Below are 24,733 nucleotides of genomic sequence, written 5' to 3' on the forward strand. Positions count from 1 at the left end.
TTGCACTCGAACGAGAGGTGGGAGAAAAAACATTTCATCCCACTGGGTTTGAACTATTGACCTCCCGCTTCATTACCATAAACACTGCCGACTGTGCTATTTGGCCCTTATTTTTGCTATGCTGCAACCAACTTTATATTAGCAACAAGTTTACTTCGGAGTGAGAACAATAGAGATGACTCAAAAATGAAGAATGAAAGCGTGTAAAAGTCACCTGAGAAGTCAACGAATGTTCTAGAAGAAAAGCGCAAAATGGTAAAGCGAAAGAGTCGCATAAAAAAGACCCACGTGTTTACAATAATTGCTTGAACTTCGTTCAAGAGCAATTCAAAACGAATAATTTCATTGTTCAGCATTCGAGACATAGAAAAGATGACGAGTCATCCGAGAAAAAGTTCCATCCTCCTGAACACAACAAAAAAAGAAATAGCAGAATTCTAACATACGAAACATTGAAACATTTTGCAAAAAAAATTTTTGAGACTGCATTTACGGAAAAAATTTTTAACTGTTTTACATAAACTTAACACCAAAAGTGGCTGATTGTTATTGAAACAAAATTAAAGTCCCTCATGTTAAACAAAAATGCTACTTCTAGTAATTAAAATCAAAATTTGAACAAAAAACTGAAAATTTGATAAAAACTACCAAAATCGGATTAGCATATGTACAATTTTATAAAACAAAATTACATCGAGATAAAGAGAGGCGTTGAGTATATAAATTATCAAAGGGAAGTTGCCATATTCACTGATTTTTGACAGAAAGACGGCTGAAAGATTGAAAAATGAAGAAATAGAAAAACGCCGAAAATTAACTAAAAATCAAGAAATATGTGCCAATTTTGAACTTCAAACGCTTTTTTCAGGCTCTGCAAAGCACTATGGTATCAATTTCCGAGGTTTACAATTCAATATAGCATTGGATAAAAATTACTTCTACAAAAACCAAATTACAAGCAGAAAAACTGGGCCACTTAGACGAAAAAACTTATTCGAAGTCAAAAAGTCATTCACTAAACGCAGCGCATGATCAAAAAACGTCTCTCGCTCAGAACAAAATAGTTCACACAGCAATTTTAATCGATTTCGCTTTTAGGTCAAAACATCGTCTGAACGAATAGTACTTCCGGTAAAAAAAACATAGCCGGAAGAATTCCGGAAGCGACTCGAAGCACCAGAACTTAACAGAAAGCTGAAGCCATTACCTTATGTATTAAACCATTAACTCATTACCTCCCCGGATCTGATCTAAAAATCGGTGAAATTTAAACCACTGTCACCAAGAGAAAGAAAATGCAGCAAAATTTTATTATTGAAAACGTTTGGTAACGTTAAAAAAGTCTGAAATTTTTAGGATGATCAAAAAACTGATAGCCTGACAAAGCTGACAGGGCCATCAAAAAAGAGCGTCAGACGACGAAACAAAAAACATAGCCGGAAGAATTCCGGAAGCAACTCGAAGCGTCAGAACTTCACTAACAAAACCGTAATTGCAACATAAGCCACTACCTTTTGTATTAAACCATTAACTCACTACCTCCCCAGGCCTGCTCTAAAAATTGGTGAAACTTAAACCACTGTCAACAAGAGAAACAAAATGCAGCAAAATTTTATATCATTGAAAACGTTTGGTAACGTTGAAAAATCCAAAATAAATGAGGTGGTCAAAAACCTGATAGTCTGAAAAAGCTGACAAGGTTATCAATAGCCCTCTGATAATTAATGATTCTAATCTCAAAAAGATCGCGAAAGCAAACGGCAGATAAAAACTTTTCAAAAAAGACAGGAAAGTCAAAATTATTCAAAAAAGAGTGCTCAAACTTAAGAATCAGAGAACCACTACAATTAGATTTCTAATCACGGCAATTAAGACAAAAATAATACATGATTCTTCCTTGTTGTATATATGCTAGACAACATGATTTCAAACTAATACAAAAATTAAATTAATCATCGAAAAACAAAAGCAACAGAATAATATTCAAAGGCAAAAAATCGTCTAAACACAATACCAAGCCCGGAAGAAAATTGCAATGAATAGTATTAACTAGAAATTTTGGAAAAGACTTTCTAGCAAACTCCCAGTACTGCCTTATTTTGAATTAAATCAATTGCAAACCGAAGAAACCAAGATCTAAGAAAAAGCTGAATTCATTCAATTTTTTAGCAACTGAAAACATCAATATAACGAATATAAAAGTAGGTGCCAGGACAAAACTAGAATGATACAAACGAGAATGTCAAGAATATGGACACAATGTTAGGAACACCGTAACAAAAAGACCAACTCTTGATTTTTGAAAGTTAAAAATCAAATTTAAAAAAATCAAGAAAAACGAGTACATTTCATTGGTCAGCATTCGAGACATAGAAAAGACAACGAGTCATTCGAGACAAAAACACAACTTGCTGAACAGAATAAAACAAGAAAAAGCAGAATTCAGACATACGAAACAATGGAACATTTTGCAAAAAAGTGGTCAAAAAATAATTAAGACTGCATTTAAGAAAAAAATTTATCTGTTTTTTCAAAAACTTAACACCAAAATTTGATTGATTTTTATTGAAACAAAATTAAAGTCCCTCATGTTCCCCAAAATACTATTTCTAGTAATTAAAAGCAAAATACAAACAAAAAACTGAAAAAAAATGGCAAAAAACTACGAAAATCGGATTAGCAAATGTACAATTTTATGAAACAAAATTACATCGAGGTAGAAAGAGGCATTGAGTATATGAATTATCAAAAAGAAGTTGCCATATTAACTGATTTTTGACAAAAAACAGCTAAAAGATCCAAAAATGAAGAAATTATTAGAAAAAAAAGCCAAAAATTAATTAAAAAATCAAGAAATATGTGCCAATTTCGCATTTGAAACGCAATTTCAGGCTATGCAAAATACTGTGCTATCAATTTCCGGTGTTTACATCTCAACATAGCATCGATTAAAAATTATTTCTACAAAAAACCAAATTACAAGCAAAAAACCAGGTCATTTAGACGAAAAAAACGGCTAAAAACGGTTATCTATATGTGCCATTCAGTCAAAAACTACTTTTCAATGTTTAAAAGTCATTCACTAAACGCAGCGCATGATCAAAAAACTTCTCTCGCTCAGAAAAAATTAGTTCACACTGCAATTTTACTCGCTTTCGCTTTTAGGTCAAAACATCGTCTGAACGAATAGTACTTCCGGTAAAAAAAAACCTTAAGAAAACCAATACTCCTCTTCGAGTCGTAAAAACCTTAAGAAAACCAATACTCCTCTTCGAGTCGTAAAAAAAACCAAGAGCACTGCAATATAGCTTCGCTCAGCTTACAGCTTCGCAGCTATAAAAAGAACGTTTCGAGCAACTAGAACGTCGAGCTTGGCGGAACAAGCCATCAGAACTTGAATGAAAACCCCAAATACGATATCAACAGAACACTAAATTAATTATTCATAATATAGTTGAACACAAAAGGGAAAGGTCGAGTAAATTAGAATTTCAGGAGAACCAAAAAATATTGGCACTTAAGCGAGAAACGTAAACATTCGTGCAAACTACCACCCTATGCCTCACCTAAAACTTTTCATGCACATGGAAACTTCATTATCGACATATTAAACCAGAAAAATTCAAAATGAGATTACAAACAGAACTAAATCTTTAGAACTTGACCTCCATGCGTTTAAGGAGTTAAAAACGTTTAAGAGTTCAAAATTTGGGAAAGTTCAATCTATTGTGAAAGCGCAGAATTGTGAAAACAAAAAAATATCCATTTACGATACAGTATAGCCAAAATGTCTAAAATGGAGGAAACGGGCAAACTTAAAAAGCATAGTCGTCTTATAATTCTCCAAATAACAGTTCTCAAGAATTGAGATCTCGATAGTCCACTCTGCGATCCAAATATAAATTAAGAAAGGCTACTCAGATAATCTACGAAAAAGTAGAAAATGACATCAAAACTATAGGTCAAAAACATACATTCGGAAAAATTAAAACATAAAAAATTATGATTCTCGGCTTTGGCATCACATAATTACGGAAACTTTATGTCAAAGGCTTTATGCGAGTTAAGAGTAATAGACGTTTTCACAGACCATTTAAATATCAAATCAGATAGAATGAGGTATAAAGAGAGAGAGAGAGAGAGAGAGAGAGAGAGAAAGCGATCGATAGCAGCGGAAAAATATAACGAGTCGGAGAGCAAAAAGAATTAAAAATACAAAAAACCCAAAAGACAGAACAGGGGTTGAAAGCAGAGAAGGAAGACAGAAAAAAAACAAGAGTCTGGAGAAAGCCAACGGGCGCGAAAAGCGAAAAAAAATAACGAGAAACAGAAGAAAAATCGGAATTGATGAGAGAGGAAAGAACAGAAAGAATGCAATGCAACAAAAATCAAAAACATCAGAAACCCATCGTAAGAAAAAAAATAGGAAACAAAAAATTGAATCAAAAACGGACAAATAAAAAGAAAAGAATTTAATCAGCAATCGAGAAAAGAAAAAAGAGATAAAATAGGAAACAGGAAAGTGAGCGAGATAAAAAACGCAAAAAACGTAAGCTATAAAATGTAGGAAAATGAGACAGCAAAGAAAAATCCGAAATCATGAGAGAGAGAGAGAGAGAGAGAGAAAGTACAAGAACAGCGAGATAGTGAGCAAGCGCAAAAAGCAAAATTTTGAGTGCAAAAATAAAATCTCACAGAAAACACTTGAACAGCAGAAAAAATAGAAGATCGCACAACAGAAAAAAAAGATAGAGACAGAAATTGAAGAGAGGGAGAGACAACACATCAAAGAGATGAGAAAACAGATGATGGGTGAGAAAATGAATTCCGGTTCTCAAAAAAAAGGAGGAATGTGCTAATGAGAACACGATGGATGTGCCCAATACGAGGAATCTGCAGATAAAAAGGAATCGCTGGCAAGCCATTGCAAATGCTTTTAAGAAGTTAACAAACACAGAACTGAGTTAAAGGGCTGGCTAATGCCACAAACAAAATTTTCCTGGAAACAATTATGGAAGGAAAATTATATAGCTATCAAATTTTGAATGCAATAAGTTATCAGTAACAGAACCTTAATTTGAAAAGTCCTCTACTGAGCGCTAATAAATTTGTATTTATTTCAAGACCTCAGTTTTGTCATATATAACTTTTTCGCACATAAATTTGGTTTTCGCATCGGCACCTTTTGAGTCTTTTACACTTCACAAACTTTGTTCGCTGAATTCTCCTGTATTAAAAAGCTTCCATACAGTGAAACTTTGGCAAAAAAATATCCATCGTTCACTTTTAATGCTTGACGTTTTCGGTGACTGATTTTTCCTAGGTAAAACTAAGTTGGATAGTTCAATCTATTGTGAAAGCGCAGAATTGTGAAAACGAAAAAATATCCATTTAAGATACAGTATAGCCAAAATGTCTAAAATGGAGGAAACCGGCAATCATAAAAAAGCAGAGTCGTCTTACAATTCTCCAAATAACAGTTCTCAAGAATTGAGATCTCGATAGTCCACTCTGCGATCCAAACATAGAATTAAGAAAGGCTACTCAGATAATCTACGAAAAAGTAGAAAATGACATCGAAATTATAGGTCAAAAACACATTCGGAAAAATTAAAACATAAAAAAATATGATTCTCGGCTTTGGCATCACGTAATTACGGAAACTTTATTGATGGTTTGTGCTCTTGTTGGAGAAAAATTTGATGAGAATACTTCAGTATCTTTTAAAATCCAAGGTATATGATTGAAAGTAAAAAAGGAAAAGCTTGAAGTAAAAAAATATTTCAAAGCGAAGAAGAGCAACAAAAATATTCTCTAAAACAAATATAACCTATTTAGTAATATCGATAGCAACGCAGTCACAGCAAACAGATATATATTCAGTATTTTGACCCAAACATAGCATGAACTTTTTGCAGTACGAGAAAAATGCTGCACTAAGAGTGAAAAAGGACGTCACGCACACAAATTGCATGAAGTCATGCAGTTTAAATTGCATGAATAAAAAAGCACATTTGAAGTGATATTGACATAATCTGGTGATAACCAAAATCTTGACGACGAAATAAAACACATAACAGGACAAGTCTTGAGCTACAATTCGAACAATTTTTATTGACTAAACAAAAACTGGACATTGATTGGACTCTGAATGGATTGAAAAAACCATTCAAAAAATCCTATCCAAAAATTAAAAAACAGTAAAAATTTAAGGTAAATTGCCGCGCGTGAACAAAAAATCAGTAGCAAGAACATGAATTTTTGTGCAAATACTATTTTTTCGAGGTTAAAATTAGAGTGGAAAAAAATTTCACGCCCAAGAAAACAATTTTTCGCTCCACTTCTTGTATTGGCGTGACATGAAAAAAATAGGATTATCGGCTCACTTCGATTTGACTCGAAAATCATGAAAATGTGCAAATATATGGTGAAAACAAGACAGCTCTCCAATACAATTCAAATACTTTGAATCGTAAAAACGACCAATAATAGCTCGCTATCGCATCTATTAAAAAACCAAACTAGCAGGTCCGTAGAGGCTATCCAAAAGTATCTTATCTTGAAACTTTATCAATTGATATTCTCATTGAAAACTTATTCGTGATAGCTGGTGTACATGCGACCGTTTGAATGAACGTTTTTGCAGAACTACTTTGGACACACCAACAAAAAAGAAGAGGGCCAATAATTATGTCAAAGGTTTTATGCGAGTTAAGAGTAATAGACGTTTTCACATACCATTAAAAAATCAAAACAGATAGAATGAGGTATAAAGATAGAGAGAGAGAGAGAGAAAAATCGATCGATAGCAGCGGAAATATATAACGAGTCGGAGAGCAAAAAGAATTAAAAATACAAAAAACCCAAAAAACAGAACAGAAGTTTGAAAGCAGAGAATGAAAACAGAAAAAAAACAAGAGTCTGGAAAAAGCCAACGGGCGCGAAAAGCGAAAAAAAATAACGAGAAACAGAAGGAAATTCGGAATTGATGAGAGAGGAAAGAACAGAAAGAATGCAATGCAACAAAAATCATTAAAAAAATCAGGAACCCATCGAAAGAAAAAAGATAGGAAACAAAAAATTGAATCAAAAACGGACAAAAAGAAAAGAAGTTAATCAGCAATCGAGAAAAGAGAGAAAGAGAGATAAAATAGGAAACAGGAAAGTGAGCGAGATAAAAAAGGCAAGAAAAAACGTAAGCTATAAAATGTAGGAAAATGGGACAGCAAAGAAAAAATCCGAAATCATGAGAGGGAGAGAGAGAGAGAAAGTACAAGAACAGCGAGAGAGTGAGCAAGCGCAAAAAGCAAAATTTTGAGTGGAAAAATAAAATCTCACAGAAAACACTTGAACAGCAGAAAAAATAGAAGATCGCACAACAGACGTTTTCGGTAACTGATTTTTCCTTCACAAATTTTCAAGATATAGATGGAGAAAAAAACGGGTAAAACAGTGAGCTATATGCACCATTCTGTCGAAATTTTTTTATATGCACCATTCTGTCGAAATTGAAGAAAAACGTCATTCGTTCAACGCAACGCATCAACAAAAAACTTCTCTCGCTCAGCAATAATTATTTCAGACGGCAAGATTACTGATTTTTGCTTTTAGGCCAAAGCGCTGTCTGAACAAAACTTCCTGTAAAACACACCCAAGAGAAAACCAAATTACTCTTAGACCTCAGTCGTAAAACAATGAGAGGGCCAATAAAAGCTCCTCTCAGCTATCCCAGCTATTAAACAAAGAACTTGCGATGATTGGCCTCCCTCTGCAGTCGAACATCTCCAACTGTCTGTGACCTACGTTCATTGCCCGGAACCAACACCCTCCTCGAGTCACTAGCACCCCAAGTGATCAAATCACGTGTGAAACGCTTGCGTTCGTGGCCCCTTTCTAGGACAGCGGCACTGCTACTTCTGTCGTATCCTTCGCTACTCTCAGCGTCATCTGTTGTCATGACAGGGTTAATCACAGTGCACTTGCTACTACTGTCACTCTTCCCACTCCCACTTGAAAAGGGCTCTTCGGTTAGGTAGTCACCCGATGCGGTAATGCTGAAAACAAAGCCGAAAGTTTCCCCCCGGTTGCCAAAATACTGGCGCCATAGACTTGTGGGCCGTAAACCATAGATAGGAACAGATACAGGATTAAGATTCAATCTATAATATCTGTTCAAAAATCAAATTTTCATGATGAGACCACTAATCACTGAATTCAGAACCACTAGAAGTTACTAGGCAGATATCATTTAAAATACTTGAGAGGCACTCACAATATAAAGTAGTCAAGTGTCTCTAACATTTGTCTTCAAATGCGAATCACTTTTAAAAAGAAGAAATGTGGTATTTCTTTTCGATTTTTTGGTCGCTTATCCTATCTAACCCCCTACACAGCCCTGTCATCAAATTTGGGCAAAATTGATTTTGTTCAAACCAATATTGTGTATTGTAAGGATTTCTTATTTCGGTTACACATCCGTAAGATTTCAAAATTTTCTGCACTTTGTCTTGCCTACGTTTGTTAAACTAGTTGAGTAAGATTTGAAGTGATTTTCCGCTTTAACCCCGGTTTCCCAGTCTTGTCTGACTTTTTCGAGAAATTTTACTTTGACTTGATTAATTCTTTTTCCAGGAATAAATCCAACCAAAATGCGTCTGGTTTCATAGATACTATTATTTATTAAAACTTTCGTGCGAATTATTTTTAACCATTATTTTGACAATTGTCGAACTAAACTGATAGTTCGGTAGTTATCCGCGAACTCGGGACTCCCCACTTTATATCAGTTTTTGCTTTGTTTGAAAAATGCATGATGCATGAAAAATTATGTTGATAGAAACGGACAAAACGAACCCAGATAGTGTCTTCAAACCAAGTGTGGCACCCCCTTCGGATACAACTGCTCCCCTATCCACATCTCCGGCCTCATTCAAGTCCCACGTGGCAGGTACATGTCTCAAATTGAACTGCTGGCTGCTGTGGTCAGGCAACAACAGTCGATCAGTGGGAATGTTAACCGATATGGGAGAGAGCACTTTTGAATAGCGATCAGGGTCTGGACTAGCAACTGAAACAGTTATTAAGCACATCAAAAGCTGGATTTGATCTCAATTTAACACAACTCAGATCAATTCTGTTTCGCCCCATCCCCCCATTTCTATGCCACGCACTTACAAAGCATAGCTCACAGATTGCCAGAAAATAGCCACAATAGCTTTGTAGATGCGGTCTCAAAAAGATAGTAAACGAAACAGACGAAAAAAATTGGTTAACTACTGAGATGCTATATCTGTAACTCATTGGTGCTTTTTTCTATTATGTGCTCTCAAATAATCTTCAATTAGAGTGACACAAATTCACTTGACCTTATCTCTTTAAATTAAAGTTAAGAAACGTCTATTTCAGAGTGAGTAAGTAATTTATGAGAGTAAAGTAAGTCACGCGTGACTAAAAATCTAAATGCGAATGAACAAAAAAATTAGCTCTAATAAGAGTTAAAAATGACGTCACGCACGCAACTCAATTAAAAAGCAGATCTGAAGGGATTGTGATGTCATATGGTTCTAACAAAAATCTCGACGAAATAAAACATACCCAACAGATTGACGGAAAAAAGCCGCCGTTGATTCCCATAATCAAGATTGCATTGAAAGAGAAAAAAATTGAAAAATGATTTTTGTACAAACAATTTTAATATGCTAACTAATTTGATGTCATTTTGAAGCTGAATATACTCCTGTTTCGTAATGAGACCACACAGGGGCTAGTATCAATGCTAATAAGCATTACAGATGGCAACGAAGCACTAAGTTTGAGTAACGGCCATCTAAAATTGGTATTTTGATACTGTACTTTCGTATTTTGATACTGACTCTGTTCATTTTGAATCGCTTTGCTGAGCAACTGCTGTCCAAAACACTATTAGGAGAACGAGAGAAGAGTAAAACTAGCCTAGATTTCACGCAAAATGTTGAACAAGCTGTGAAATAAGGTAAAGCAAAAAATTTTCAATCAACAAAGTTAAAAAAACAGCAGCGCTATAATAGCCGGCTGAGAAGCTGAGGCGGCTATTATTAAAACCGAAGAAGTCCAAAAATAGCCCCAACTATTAATTTGCTACTATAATCAAAATACATGTGGTTATATACGACGTTAATATGTAAAAAATAGCACATGCGTCTGGGCGGCGAACAAAAAATATGCTCACTATGCCCACTAACATAACGGCAAACGTCGAAAAGCTAGACGAAATGACTGTCACAATAGAAAAATATTTCACCACTATAGAATTGTCGCCACTCAAGTTCAGCTGCTGACACTTGTGACTGAAGGAGAAACTTAAATCACGCGAAACGAAAGAGGCAAGGTCGCAAAATTCACTCAAATCAAAACGCTCAAGCAAACATTTTCCAAAAAAAGGCAACTAGAATACCAAAAACGACTAAATGAAATTGCTACCTATTTCTGAAATACAGCCGGCAGATTGCCGGAAAATAGCCGCGATAGACGCTTGCGGCCTTCCATGAATTGAAACAACTAAAGAGATAAGATAGCCAGATCGACCACCAGTCCTTTAATAGACCACTAGACTTTTTAGTTTAGCTTCGGACTCAATTTTATAACACATACGGTCTATAGAAGAAAGCCCTAAAAAAACTTTTCCAAAACTGATATTCGAAATCAAAAACTCAGGACTAATATTCAGGAATTAGGGCACATAAGTTTTTCACTACTTAGATGCACACTATTGATCTTTAACTAATAAATTTTCATAAAATTTAAAGTTCTATGAGTGAGTTCAGAAGTCAATTTTTTGAGTGAGGTAATTCACGCAATTGACGTAAAAGCAGAAATAACATCATGCACACAAATTTTAACTGCAAAACAGTAGAAGACATTGAAAAATTAAAATGCAAAAAATCAGGTAGTAAGAATCATCGATAGAGACGACGAAGTAAAAAACATAGAAGAAGTACTGACAAACGATCCTAATAATTGAATGAAAATCTTATAAGTACTCTTCCTGACCAGCAGATCAATTGAACAATGCGAGTCAAAACACAAACAAAATCATCTCAAAAGAGAAACTAAAACAATCAAATTAAACAAAATTATATGCATTGCCCAGGACTATACATTTGTAAAACCGAACAAACTCATTGGCCCTTGATGATCGATTATTTCAGAAACTGACAGCAAATTTTTCTCAAAATATGAAATTAATTGCAAATTTTAATGAAACGCTGTCAGAAATGGTGACTAAAACATCCTGAGAATCATTTCTGTGTCTATAGAGGCTATCCAGTAGCCCAATTCCAAGCCTTTGAAAATTTCTTGGCTCAGAGATCCATAGGCAAAAACATTGAGACAAAAATTTCAAAAGATAGGACGTTTTGCTGAGCAACTGCTGTCTGAAAGACTATTAGCAGTACGAGAGAAGAATGAAACTAGCGTAGAGGAGCCTAAAAGATTTCACGCAAAATGTTGAACAAGCTGTGAACTAAGGTAAAGCAAAAAACTTTCAATAGACGAAGTTTAAAAAAATAGCAGCGCTAGAACATTTGGCTGAAAAGCTGAGGCGGCTATTATTAAAACCGAAGAAGTCCAAAAATAGCCCCAACTATTAATTTGCTGCTATAATCAAAATACATGTGGTTATATACGACGTTACTATGTAAAAAATAGCACATGCGTCTGGGCGGCGAACAAAAAATATGCTCACTATGCCCACTAACAAAACGAAAAACGTCGAAAAGCTAGACGAAATGACTGTCACAATAGAAAAATATTTCACCACTAGTGAATTGTCGCCACTCAAGTTCAGCTGCTGACACTTGTGACTGAAGGAGAAACTTAAATCACGCGAAACGAAAGAGGCAAGGTCGCAAAATTCACTCAAATCAAAACGCTCAAGCAAACATTTTCCAAAAAAAGGCAACTAGAATACCAAAAACGACTAAATGAAATTGCTACCTATTTCTGAAATACAGCCGGCAGATTGCCGGAAAATAGCCGCGATAGACGCTTGCGGCCTTCCATGAATTGAAACAACTAAAGAGATAAGAGAGCCAGATCGACCACCAGTCCCTTAATAGACCACTAGACTTTTTAGTTTAGCTTCGGACTCAATTTTATAACACATACGGTCTATAGAAGAAAGCCCTAAAAAAACTTTTCCAAAACTGATATTCGAAATCAAAAACTCAGGACTAATATTCAGGAATTAGGGCACATAAGTTTTTCACTAATTAGATGCACACTATTGATCTTTAACTAATAAATTTTCATAAAATTTAAAGTTCTATGAGTGAGTTCAGAAGTCAATTTTTTGAGTGAGGTAATTCACGCAATTGACGTAAAAGCAGAAATAACATCATGCACACAAATTTTAATTTAACTGCAAAACAGTAGAAGACATTGAAAAATTAAAATGCAAAAAATCAGGTAGTAAGAATCATTGATAGAGACGACGAAGTAAAAAACATAGAAGAAGTACTGACAAACGATCCTAATAATTGAATGAAAATCTTATAAGTACTCTTCCTGACCAGCAGATCAATTGAACAATGCGAGTCAAAACACAAACAAAATCATCTCAAAAGAGAAACTAAAACAATCAAATTAAACAAAATTATATGCATTGCCCAGGACTATACATTTGTAAAACCGAACAAACTCATTGGCCCTTGATGATCGATTATTTCAGAAACTGACAGCAAATTTTTCTCAAAATATTAAATTAATTGCAAATTTGAATGAAACGCTGTCAGAAATGGTGACTAAAACATCTTGAGAATCATTTCTGTGTCTATAGAGGCTATCCAGTAGCCCAATTCCAAGCCTTTGAAAATTTCTTGGCTCAGAGATCCATAGGCAAAAACATTGAGACAAAAATTTCAAAAGATAGGACGCTTTGCTGAGCAACTGCTGTCTGAAAGACTATTAGCAGTACGAGAGAAGAATGAAACTAGCGTAGAGAAGCCTAACAGATTTCACGCAAAATGTTGAACAAGCTGTGAACTAAGGTAAAGCAAAAAACTTTCAATAGACGAAGTTTAAAAAAATAGCAGCGCTAGAACATTTGGCTGAAAAGCTGAGGCGGCTATTATTAAAACCGAAGAAGTCCAAAAATAGCCCCAACTATTAATTTGCTGCTATAATCAAAATACATGTGGTTATATACGACGTTACTATGTAAAAAAAAACATGCGTCTGGGCGGCGAACAAAAAATATGCTCACTATGCCCACTAACAAAACGACAAACGTCGAAAAGCTAGACGAAATGACTGTCACAATAGAAAAATATTTCACCACTAGTGAATTGTCGCCACTCAAGTTCAGCTGCTGACACTTGTGACTGAAGGAGAAACTTAAATCACGCGAAACGAAAGAGGCAAGGTCGCAAAATTCACTCAAATCAAAACGCTCAAGCAAACATTTTCCAAAAAAAGGCAACCAGAATACCAAAAACGACTAAATGAAATTGCTACCTATTTCTGAAATACAGCCGGCAGATTGCCGGAAAATAGCCGCGATAGACGCTTGCGGCCTTCCATGAATTGAAACAACTAAAGAGATAAGATAGCCAGATCGACCACCAGTCCTTTAATAGACCACTAGACTTTTTAGTTTAGCTTCGGACTCAATTTTATAACACATACGGCCTATAAGAAGAAAGCCCTAAAAAAACTTTTCCAAAACTGATATTCGAAATCAAAAACTCAGGACTAATATTCAGGAATTAGGGCACAAATTTTTCACTACTTAGATGCACACTATTGATCTTTAACTAATAAATGTTCATAAAATTTAAAGTTCTATGAGTGAGTTCAGAAGTCAATTTTTTGAGTGAGGTAATTCACGCAATTGACGTAAAAGCAGAAATAACACCATGCACACAAATTTTAACTGCAAAACAGTAGAAGACATTGAAAAAGTAAAATGCAAAAAATCAGGTAGTAAGAATCATCGATAGAGACGACGAAGTAAAAAACATAGAAGAGGTCCTGACAAACTATCCTAATAATTGAATGAAAATCTTATAAGTACTCTTCCTGACCAGCAGATCAATTGAACAATGCGAGTCAAAACACAAACAAAATCATCTCAAAAGAGAAACTAAAACAATCAAATTAAACAAAATTATATGCATTGCCCAGGACTATACATTTGTAAAACCGAACAAACTCATTGGCCCTTGATGATCGATTATTTCAGAAACTGACAGCAAATTTTTCTCAAAATATGAAATTAATTGCAAATTTTAATGAAAGGCTGTCAGAAATGGTGACTAAAATATCTTGAGAATCATTTCTGTGTCTATAGAGGCTATCCAATAGCCCAATTCCAAGCCTTTGAAAATTTCTTGGCTCAGAGATCCATAGGCAAAAACATTGAGACAAAAATATCAAAAGATAGGATGCTTTGCTGAGCAACTGCTGTCTGAAAGACTATTAGCAGGACGAGAGAAGAATGAAACTAGCGTAGAGGAGCCAAACAGATTTCACGCAAAATGTTGAACAAGCTGTGAACTAAGGTAAAGCAAAAAACTTTCAATAGACAAAGTTTAAAAAAATAGCAGCGCTAGAACATTTGGCTGAAAAGCTGAAGCGGCTATTAATAAAACCAAAGAAGTCCAATAATAGCCCCAGCTATCAATTTGCGGCCATAAACAAATAACATAAGGTTATATACGACATTACTATGTAAAAAAGCACATGCGTCTGAACGGCGAAAAAAATATGCACACTGAGCCCACAAAAATAACGACTAAAGTCAGAAAAAGCTAGACGAAATGAGGTCACTATAGGAAGATCGATTAACAAGAAATTGACAGAAAATTTTTTAAAAAAATATGAAATCAATTGCAAATTTTAAAGAAATGCTGTCAGAAATGGTGATTAAAACATCTTCAGAATCATTTCTGCGCCTATAGAGGCCATCCAGTGACCCAATTCGAAGTCTCAAAAATTCATTTCAATGATCCATAGGCAAAAATTTAGAGAAAAAAATTCAAATTTCAAAAAATTGAACATGGTTCTATTATTATGTTGAAAACCCTTCTATTGCTCCCTAGCAACTATGTAATAACATACTATCAAACCCTGAAGAAGGTTACTTGCCTACTTAGGCAAGAGAAACCGAATAAAAGACAAATGTTTTCCAAAAACTTGAAAATTTCAAATTTATCAAACAGAACTTCGTTCTTTTAAAAAGTTAAAACCAACCAATTGTCCCTAACAACTATGTAATAACAATGTAATAACATACTATCAAACTCTGGGGGGACGGTTAACTGGCTACTAAGGCAGGAAAAACTTTATATGAGCCAAATGTTTAAAAATAAAAAATAGCTAACCTTAACAAAAAAATTATTAAATTCGATTTTATAAATTGTTAAAAACTGTTGCGGCTGCTCAAGAAGCTCAGCGGAACCGATATATCACAGCCTGGTTCTCGAGTTATCCGCTGGCCTGGTTCTTCAAAGGGTTCGATTGACTAACAATCTCGCAGACGCTCTGACGTATTAAAGGACTGTAACTTTAATTTCGTTGATTGAAGTTAAGAAAATCCTTAGTGATCTTCTATGTTCAATCTCGTGCTGAAGTTTGTAAGGCTTCAGCCAGTGTTAGTAATGTTGGTAAATTCTCGTTAAGTAAGCTCAACTAACTTAAAACTCGCAAGATCTTAAGATCTAGCAAAACTTAGCAAAAAGACTAAAGTTGTTAAAGAGTCCAACTTTAGTCAATCTGAGAGCCAATTACTCTTGATAACAGTTTCTAATGGTTCTAAATACAATCCGGTTTCACTAATCAAACAATTGGGTTAAAGTGAATGATCAAATATTTTTCATTTTTATCATCATTAATACTTGTTTCTGATTGGTTAATCAAGAAACTGATTTAGGTCATTGTTTACATAGTAAATGTCAAATTACTGCTATAATTAATTTTGTTGACATAAGCGCGTATGATTATTAATAAATGACAAAATATCGAAAAATGCCAATTTTGCACCATATGAGTGCTAATATCCACACTTGTGGGTCTGAAGCAATAACGTTCGTTGGGTCCACGAGTAGCTTAGAGGTAACCCTTACCGTGTGCCATAACCTCGGGTTGCTCGGGTTTTGCCTTCTAAAAATCGGGCCAGATTTTCGGTCCCAACTTGTAAAATTTTGTTGCAGTTTTGACCATTTTTGAGTTTTGACAAATTTCAAGTTTTTTCAGTTTCAAACGTTATTTCTTGCTGTCTAATGGCTTTTGTAGCTGTTTTGAAGCTGATTCGTCCAAGTTTATACTCACAGCGTTCCACAGAGTCATCTACTAGCCAAACTAACTCGCCTTCTTTCAGGTTTCGCACATGTTCTTTTGAACACTTCGATCTCTGGTTCCATTGTGGAAGATATTCGCGAGTCCATCTTTTCCAGATAATGTCGACATATGCTTGAGCCTGTTTGAAAGATTCTCTCAGGTCGTGGTAGCGTTCAATAGATGGCATGAATGGTGCACTCGCGTTCTCTCGTCCTAGCAAGAACTGATTTGGTGTGAGCGCTGTCATATCTTCAGGGTCGTCACTTACTGCTGTCAGGGGTCTTGCGTTGAGTGTTTGTTCCACAAGACGCATTGTTGTGCTCAGTACCTCGTCGGTGAGGCTTCTGTTGTCCAAGATTGCAATCATAACTTTCTTGCAACTTTGAACCAGTCTTTCCAGATTCCACGAAACTGAGGAGCTCTGGGAGGATTGAATTTCCAAACAATCTTTTTCTGTTCTAAGTCACTTTCAATATTAGCTTTGTCCCGCTCATTCAAGAATGCTTTCCGCTCATTGGCTGCTTTAACGAAGTTCGTTCCGATGTCACTGATGATAGTGTTCGGGTAGCCACGTCTTGCAATGAATCTTGTCACTGCAGCTAGAGCTAACTCGGTGTCCAATGACTGTTCAACTTTGATGTGTACTGTTCTCGTTGTCAGGCAAGTGAAGAGGCAGCACCATCTCTTCAAGGTACGTCGTAGGAACTTCACTTTAAAGGGTCCGAAGTAGTCGACTCCGGTATGGGTGAATGGGAATACATGTTCATCAAGTCGTTCTCGGGGTAGATCTGCCATCGGTGGGTGGATTGGATTGGCGTTCCTGTGTCTGCATTTGATACATCTCAACTTGATTTTTCTCACTGCATTTCTCAATCCGACGATCCAGTATTCTTGTTGAAGCATGTTTCTCACGTATTCTGTGCCCTCATGTAGTTGTCTCGATGTGCTTTCTCCAACAGGAGTTGTACTACTGGATGTTTCGCGGTAAACAATATTGGAAGTTTTGCATTGTAATCAAGATTTGACTGCTTCAGTCGGCCTTTCACCCAAATTTTTCCATCTTCCTCTATGAATGGTTACAGTTTGACAATGTTCAATGTTTTTGGGATTTCTTTGCTGTTTTCTATCGACTTCGAAACATTCGGGAGACTTTCGTTTTGAACAAATCGAAACAGTATTTGTTCTACTTGATGGATTTCGTCTGCTTTGCGGTATCCCTTCTGCTTCGTCTTGAACCTCATGTAGTAGGCAATGAAGTTTCTAATTCGGTTGAAGCTACTGTATCGTCTCTAGTCAAATAGCTGTTCTAGTTCAGTTTCTGTTGCTACAGTACTGGAAACTTGCTCGGGTTCGAGTTCGTTCTCTTGACACCATGGCTTTGGCCAGTTATCTTTGCTCCCTTGTAGCCAAGCCGGCCCGTTTAGCCATACGGACTCCTTGAGGCCTTCGATGGATATTCCTCGGGTTCCGATGTCGGCAGGGTTTTCGACACCTTTGACGTGTCTCCATTGATCCATCGATGAGTTTTCCAGTATTTCCGCTGCTCTGCAACGAACACTTGTTGTTCCTTGTGCGCTGCTTGTAGCCACTGTAGCACTGTTGATGAATGGGTCCAATGATAGATTTTGCCAATTCTGACATGTTTATTGAGTATCTGCTTTCTGAGTCGAACTCCGTAGACTGCGGCTTGAAGTTCTAACTTCGGTATTGTCATATGCCTAATGGGTGCCACACGACATTTCGCTATTACATAGGTGAGTTTCAGCGTCGCCTCGTCTTGTAGATATGCCACCATGCACATCGCTTCTGACGCGTCTGTGAAAATGTGTAGTCTCAAGTTTGTACCGTTTTCAAAATAAAGTCGATTTATCGACATCGCCCTTATTTCTCTCAACTCAGAGCACCAATCATTGAAAAGTTCTGAGTGTTCGGGTGACATTTCTTTGTCGATGTGCATCGTGGCGATGTGCATCGTGGCATAAAACTCTTTTCAAAATAAAGTCGATTTATCGACATCGTTTTTATTTCTCTCAGCTCAGAGCACCAATCACTGACAAGTTTTGAGTGTTCGGGTGACAACTCTTTGTCCCATGCCTGTCCCATCGCTGCCCAGATGCTTTTGAGTAGAAACCGCATTCGTATGGTGAAAGGTGAACATATTCCAAGTGGGTCGAACACACAGAGGACAATTCTCTGAGTTATCTTTGCTGGAACTTCCTGCTCAGTTCCACGACAGACTGAGATTATCTGTGTCTACATTCCAGTTCAGTCCAAGGACTGAAAATTACTGTGGTTCTGCTTCGAAAGTTTTCACAACTTTCATTGATTTGTCTGCCTCTGGGATTTGTGTCTTAACTTCATCGTCGCTTGTTATCCATTTCGACAAATTGAATCCACCTTTGCTAAGGATCTCTCTGACTTTCTGGTAGATTTCAATCGCTTCTTGGGGTGTTCTAACTGACTTGAGGAAGTCTTCCATGTAGAAGTTTCGCTGAACCGTTCTGACGAGACTTTCGTCGTTGACTGCATTAACTTTCGCCACTTGGTGCAAAGCGTAATTTGCACAAGTCGGCGAGCTTTTCGCCCCAAAAACGTGTCGTGTATACTCGTAGACTTCTATCTTCTGCTCTGGATCTTCTCGCCAGAGAAATCGTAAGCATCGGCTGTCATCGTTTGGGACAGCAACTTTAAGAAACATTGCCTCTATGTCGGCTGATAAAGCTATTTGGTGTTCTCGGAAGCGAAAAATAATTCCGATCAGACTCTGCAGCAGGTCTGGTCCAGTTAGAAGTTTGTCGTTTAGGGCTACACCTTGGTACTTTACTGCTGCGTCGCACATTCTTCTGACTTTTTCGGGTTTATGCAGGTTTATGACGGGATGATCTGGTAAATACCATTGCAGTTTGTCTTTGGTTTCATTCAGTTCAGATTGATCAACTTTCCAAACGTATCCAGCATTGACATCCGTGTCAATGGTTTCTTGGTAGCGCTTCTTTAGCGTTTCGTCTTTGTGCAGCCGCCGTTCTAGAGACTTGAGTTGCCCCATTGCAGAGTAGAAGTTGTTTGGCAATTTCACTTCGTCCTCTCGCCACAGAAGTCCTACTTCATATCTTTCACCGTTGAATCGCGTTGTTTGCTCCAACGTCTTGATTGCTCGTTGTTCCTGTTTTGAATGACCGGTGACAACGCAGTTGGAAGCGTAAGACTCGATATCCACTTACTCAACTGGATTGCTAGTTTATCATCTGCAATTGATGTTGCTGTTGTGGCAAGAGTTGCTGCCTGCTTCGCTGGTAGCGGACCACTGAAGGCCCAGCCGATCTTTGATTTCACTGCACATGGTGCAGCTTTGTCTTCTGACTTCTTGAATTCGAGAGGGTGGTGAATGTCGCAACAATCTTGTCCAAGAATCACTTGAACATCGTTTAGATTGTAGCTCTGATTTGGCAAGTTCCTCAGATGTGGGTAACGGTCTTTCAATTCTTGCAGGTCCACTATCTGGTCGCCCAACTTCAGTTTCTCGTGCACATAGAATTGCACGGCTGTCAACGGCCGAGACTTCTCATGCGCTGAAACAGCTATCGGCACTATTTCAGTCTTGACATCTTGTGAGCCATGGATCCCTGCTAATGATAAGGTCGCTTTCCGGCCTTGAAGTTGTGAAGTTTAGACACCACTGACTTGTCTACAAATGAAAACGAATTTCCTGAATCACACATTGCTAGTACATTTAGGCTTAAGTCTCTGTTTCTCAGCTTGATTCGTACCACTGGGAGTCCTCCTTGGGTGATGTTAGTTGCTACTGCCGTTGTAGCATCAGAGACATTCCTTGTAGTATCCTTCTTCGGTAAGTTGCTGTGCAAAAGTCTGTTGTGTCGCCTTCCATAGTTGGGTACACTACATGTCCTGCTTTTGCAGTCCTTCGACATGTGACCGGGTCTCAAACAAATGAAACGCAGTCGGAACTTCTGGACATGTTTTCGTCGCTCATGTACTTTCATTGATTTCAATTTTTCACACGTCCAAATGGGGTGTTGTCCGTCTTTGAAGGGACATTCAAAATTCTTGGGTTTGCTTGACTCTTCAGCGTTTGAAGCAAAACGAACTTGTCTTCGTTTTATCACGGCTTTGAAATTCGTTTCTGTCAAACGACCAGTTTGTCTGTGCTAACAAGTTCTCATGAATTACTGCTTCGGAGGCAAGCCATTCTTTGAAAATAATCAGGTTGCCTCTCAGTAGTCGACGATCTTGCATGTACTGCAACCACTGTTCTCTCAGTTGCGGAGAAAGTTTTCTTGTTGCTGAACTTAGCCCTGCTTCTGCTTTAGGTCGGATGTGTATGCAAGTTGAGTCAAGGTGTTCACCACATTTGTGACCACATTTGCGAACTTGACTATGCTCGTAGAATCGTCGTGCCGAATTGGAGGATGAGCATGTAATTTCTTGAATTGCGCGTTGACTATGACATCTGATCTGCCATTCTTCTCACAGAGTATATCCCAAGCATGATAGTATGATTGTGAGCTGAATCCCACACCCGATATTACTGCTATTGGTTGACCCGTTAGACTGGTCTTGAGGTATTGCATCTTTTCTGTATCGCTGATTGGCTTTTGATGAACAACAACATCAGAAAAGACCTGACCACTCTGGCCATTCCAGGGGGTCTCCTGAAAACTCAATCAGCTTTAGTTTTGGCAGGCCACTGGCACCACTGCTCTGTACTGGTTGGTAAATGACTTGGGGAGTGGTTTGATTTATTGTGCTCCTGTTTCGCTCTCGACCGACTTGTTTCGAGAGTTGTTAATGGGACTGTCTCCTGTTTCTGTCTTGAACTGCTGACGTTCCCTGCTGCTGAAACGTCGTCCTTGTCAACGGCGCTGGTGGGTCCGTTACTCTAATTGGTTTAAGGATTTCTAGTTTCCTGAGAATGCTCCGTTCTATCAGTTGCGTTGAGAAAAGTCCTTCACCCGGTTGGAACAGCGGGGTAGTTTTCGGGTAGGTGCTGAAACGTTTGTCAACTCTGTCCCGTGTGACATTCGTTAGAGGGTCGATTACAACGTTCTGAGGTATTGAACTTCTACGGACAGACTGTTGAGCCACTGATTCCACCCACCCGGCTGTTCTTCCTTGATTGCGTCTTGATCCAACACTTTCTATCTCATCTGCCCCTGATCCAGATGCCCTTGAGCTTCCTTTGGTCAGCTCAAGTTTCAGAAGTCCTTGTTCTTCGTCTTCCTCTCCTTTCTTTCTTTCGTTTTCAAGGGCTCGCTCGTGCTGCCGAAGACGCAGTTCGTCCTGTTGTATTTTTAGACGTAACTCTTGTTCTTGTTGTAACTCTTGTTCTCGCTGATGCTGTAGTTGCTGTAAACGCAATTCTTCTTGCTGACGACGAAGTTCTATTTCCTCACGCTCCTGCTCCAACTGCCGCTCTTGCAGTCGTTGCTCTGTTTCTATCTTAGCTCTCAGGTTTTCGAGCTCCATTCCATCTATCTGTCGCCTTCTCGATGATCGCGAGTTGGTGATATTGGTTGTTTTCTGCTTCCTTGTGTAGCAGAATGCCTGGAAGAGACCTCGACGTTCTCCTTAGCGTTTTCTAGTGCTCCATTTTCTGTATCAAATACAGTCTCGTTCGGGTCTTTATCAGCAGCCGATAAGGATGAAACTAACGGTGTTTGATTTCCACGATCCTTCCTGTGCCTGTACAGCTTAATCAGGTCTTGATAGTGACTCCTAATATTGCTGATATCCACAAAATCTTGGGTGCGAACCCCTGTTATTCGAATCCATTATGTGTACCTCTCATCTATCTTTTATACTAGCTCTTCCATTTTATTACACAATGTCTGTTTTTCGGAGTCGCTTAAGTTTTCTGCCTCAATTTCTTTTCCATCTTTGGCAAATCATTAAAAATTGGTTTAGCAGCTTCCACTAATTTGTATGCACGTACTGTGTCTTTCCGACAGTCGATGACTTCTGTGCGGAAACCTTCAGTGTCTCGGAGAAAGGGCACTTTCATCTACCCATCGCAAAACTTTACTCTTTTCTTCTAAAGTATGCTTGGTTTCACTGTTGAAAATTTCGAAAAACTTCGGCTTCAATAGTAATTTCTGTTGTTTTCTCTTTTCCTCGAACTCATCGTAAGTTTCGAAGGAACATTCATATGCTCTTTCTGCAGATACTGTTTTCTTTTGAGCCAATTGACTTTTCACATCAGCAAGGTGTCCGTCAAATGTTTTGAGCAAATCAGCTTGCTCACTTTCTAGTCTCTTGAGTTGGCCTGACATCTTGTAGTCAGCCGTTTTCCAGTGTCTATCGGGGCTTTTTCCAGTCATCGTCATGATTTTGTTCTGGTCCACCAAATTGAATCTAAGATTCGTTGCTGTTCGTGTTGTTGTTGATGTCCGGGTCGCGGACCACATGTTGCGGCTGCTCAAGAATCTCAGCGGAACCGATATATCAGAGCCTGGTTCTCGAGTTTTACGCCGGCTTGGTTCTTCACAAGGTTCGATTGACTAACGATCTCGCAGAAATAATTAGTCGATCGGACGTATTAAAAGACTAACTTTAATTTTGTTGATTGAAGTTAAGAAAATCCTTAGTGATATTCTATGTTCAATCTCGTGCTGAAATTCGTAAGGCTTCAGCCAGTGTTAGTAATGTTGCTAAGTTCTCGCTTAGTAAGTTCAATTAACTTAAAACTCGCAAGATCTCAAGATCTAGCAAAACTTATCAAAAGGACTAAAGTTGTTAAAGAGTCAAATTTTAGTCAATCTGAGAGCCAACTGCTCTTGGTAACAGTTTCTAATGGTTCTAAATACAATTCGGTTTCACTAATCAAACAATTGGGTTAAGGTAAATGATCAAATATTTATCATTTTTATCATCCTTAATACTTGTTTCTGATTGGTTAATCAAGAAAATGATTTAGGTCATTGTTTACATTGTAAATATGAAATTACAACAAAATTTACTTTTGTTGACATAAGCACGTATAATTATTACGTGGCTGTAAATACCTCGAATGAACGGTATTTGACCTTTAAGGGTCACCTAAAGTATCATAAAATGAACAACTCAAGAAATTAAACAATAAATGACAAAATATCGAAAAATGCCAATTTTGCACCATATAAGTGCTAATAGCCACACTTATGGGTCTGATGCAACAACGTTCGCTAAGTCCATGAGTAGCTTAGAGGTAACCCTAACCGTGTGCCATAACTTCGGGTTGCTCGGGTTTTGCCTTCTAAAAATCGGGGGTTGTACAGACGTTCGGTCCCAATTTGTAAAAATTTTTAGTTTTGACCATTTTTGAGTTTTGACAATTTTCAAGTTTTTCAGTTTCAAACGTTATTTCTTGCTCTCTAATGGCTTTTGTAGCTGATTTGAAGTGCCGCCAACAAAAACTATTACAATGACACTAACAACAATGCAGTAAGCTTTTATCAGACCTTGAAATAGGTTTTATGGCACTTGAGAATGTACAAATATTAAAAATTGACAAAAATTTGTAGAGAAAATTGATAAAATAGCAGATTTTCTCAAAAATTTGAGACAAATAAAATGTTGACAACCATTCCATTGTTACTAGAAGCCATGCAGTACCCTGTTATGAAACCATAAAGGAGATTCCCTGGCCCCTGAGGCTGAAAAAAACTAAAAAAATTTTTTTAAAAAAGAAATAGCAAAAATTAGTATCATTTTGCGTGTTTTTGTTGGTAGTACCAAAACGTAAAGCTCATGAAATGTTTGTCTAAGTTAACAAAGTTTGCCTCGCAAAACACCTTCATTAACTCTGCAACCTAAGACTAATCAAACAAAAAACTCAAAAAATCACAAAAACAAACATAGCTGGCAGATCGCTACAAAAAAGCCGCAACAGCTTCGTAGATATGCAGTCTATAAAGAACAGTAAATAAGACAGACCAAAAAATTTGTCTTTTCATTGAAGACTAATATGTTATATTTTGATTAAAAATCTACAACTTTTTGCAGCCTCTATTAGCTGCTCACATATGACCTTCATTTAGACTGGCACACACCCATTTGACCTTATCTCTTTGAATTAAAGTAAATAAAAGTCAACTTTAAAGTAAGGAAATCATTTTTGAGAGAGAGGTAAGTCAAGTGTGACCAAAAATTTAATCACGCGAATGAACAAAAAAACTCGCTCCACTAAGAGCGAAAATGACGTCACACACGCACTTCAGTTGAAATTGCATGAACGAATGAACAAAATGCAGATTTGAAGTGGTTAAGACTTCATATGGTCGTAACAAAAATCGCGACAACGAAATAAAAAAACCAACAAAGGCCAAGAATAGCCCCAGCTATCGCTGCGCGGCTATTAAAAAAAAAAACAAAAAAAAAAAACAAATAAAAACAAATCACAAAAAATTAGCTGCAGGCCATCCCA

General features: G+C 37.2%; 1 protein-coding gene across 1 annotated transcript in view; it reads right to left on the minus strand.

Annotated features, from left to right (window-relative positions):
• Positions 1 to 24,733, minus strand: part of LOC142337829 (uncharacterized) — a 331,067-nt gene that overhangs the window by 19,170 nt on the left and 287,164 nt on the right. Inside the window, exons 5-6 of the mRNA XM_075387359.1 lie at positions 8,854 to 9,067; positions 7,753 to 8,054 (exon numbers count right to left, since the gene is read on the minus strand). Coding sequence (XP_075243474.1) covers positions 7,753 to 8,054; positions 8,854 to 9,067 — 516 coding nt within the window. The remainder of the gene's footprint in view (positions 1 to 7,752; positions 8,055 to 8,853; positions 9,068 to 24,733) is intronic.

The sequence above is a fragment of the Convolutriloba macropyga genome, chromosome 4 (genome assembly GCF_964194025.1).
Source record: "Convolutriloba macropyga chromosome 4, txConMacr16.3, whole genome shotgun sequence".
NCBI lineage: Eukaryota > Metazoa > Xenacoelomorpha > Acoela > Convolutidae > Convolutriloba > Convolutriloba macropyga.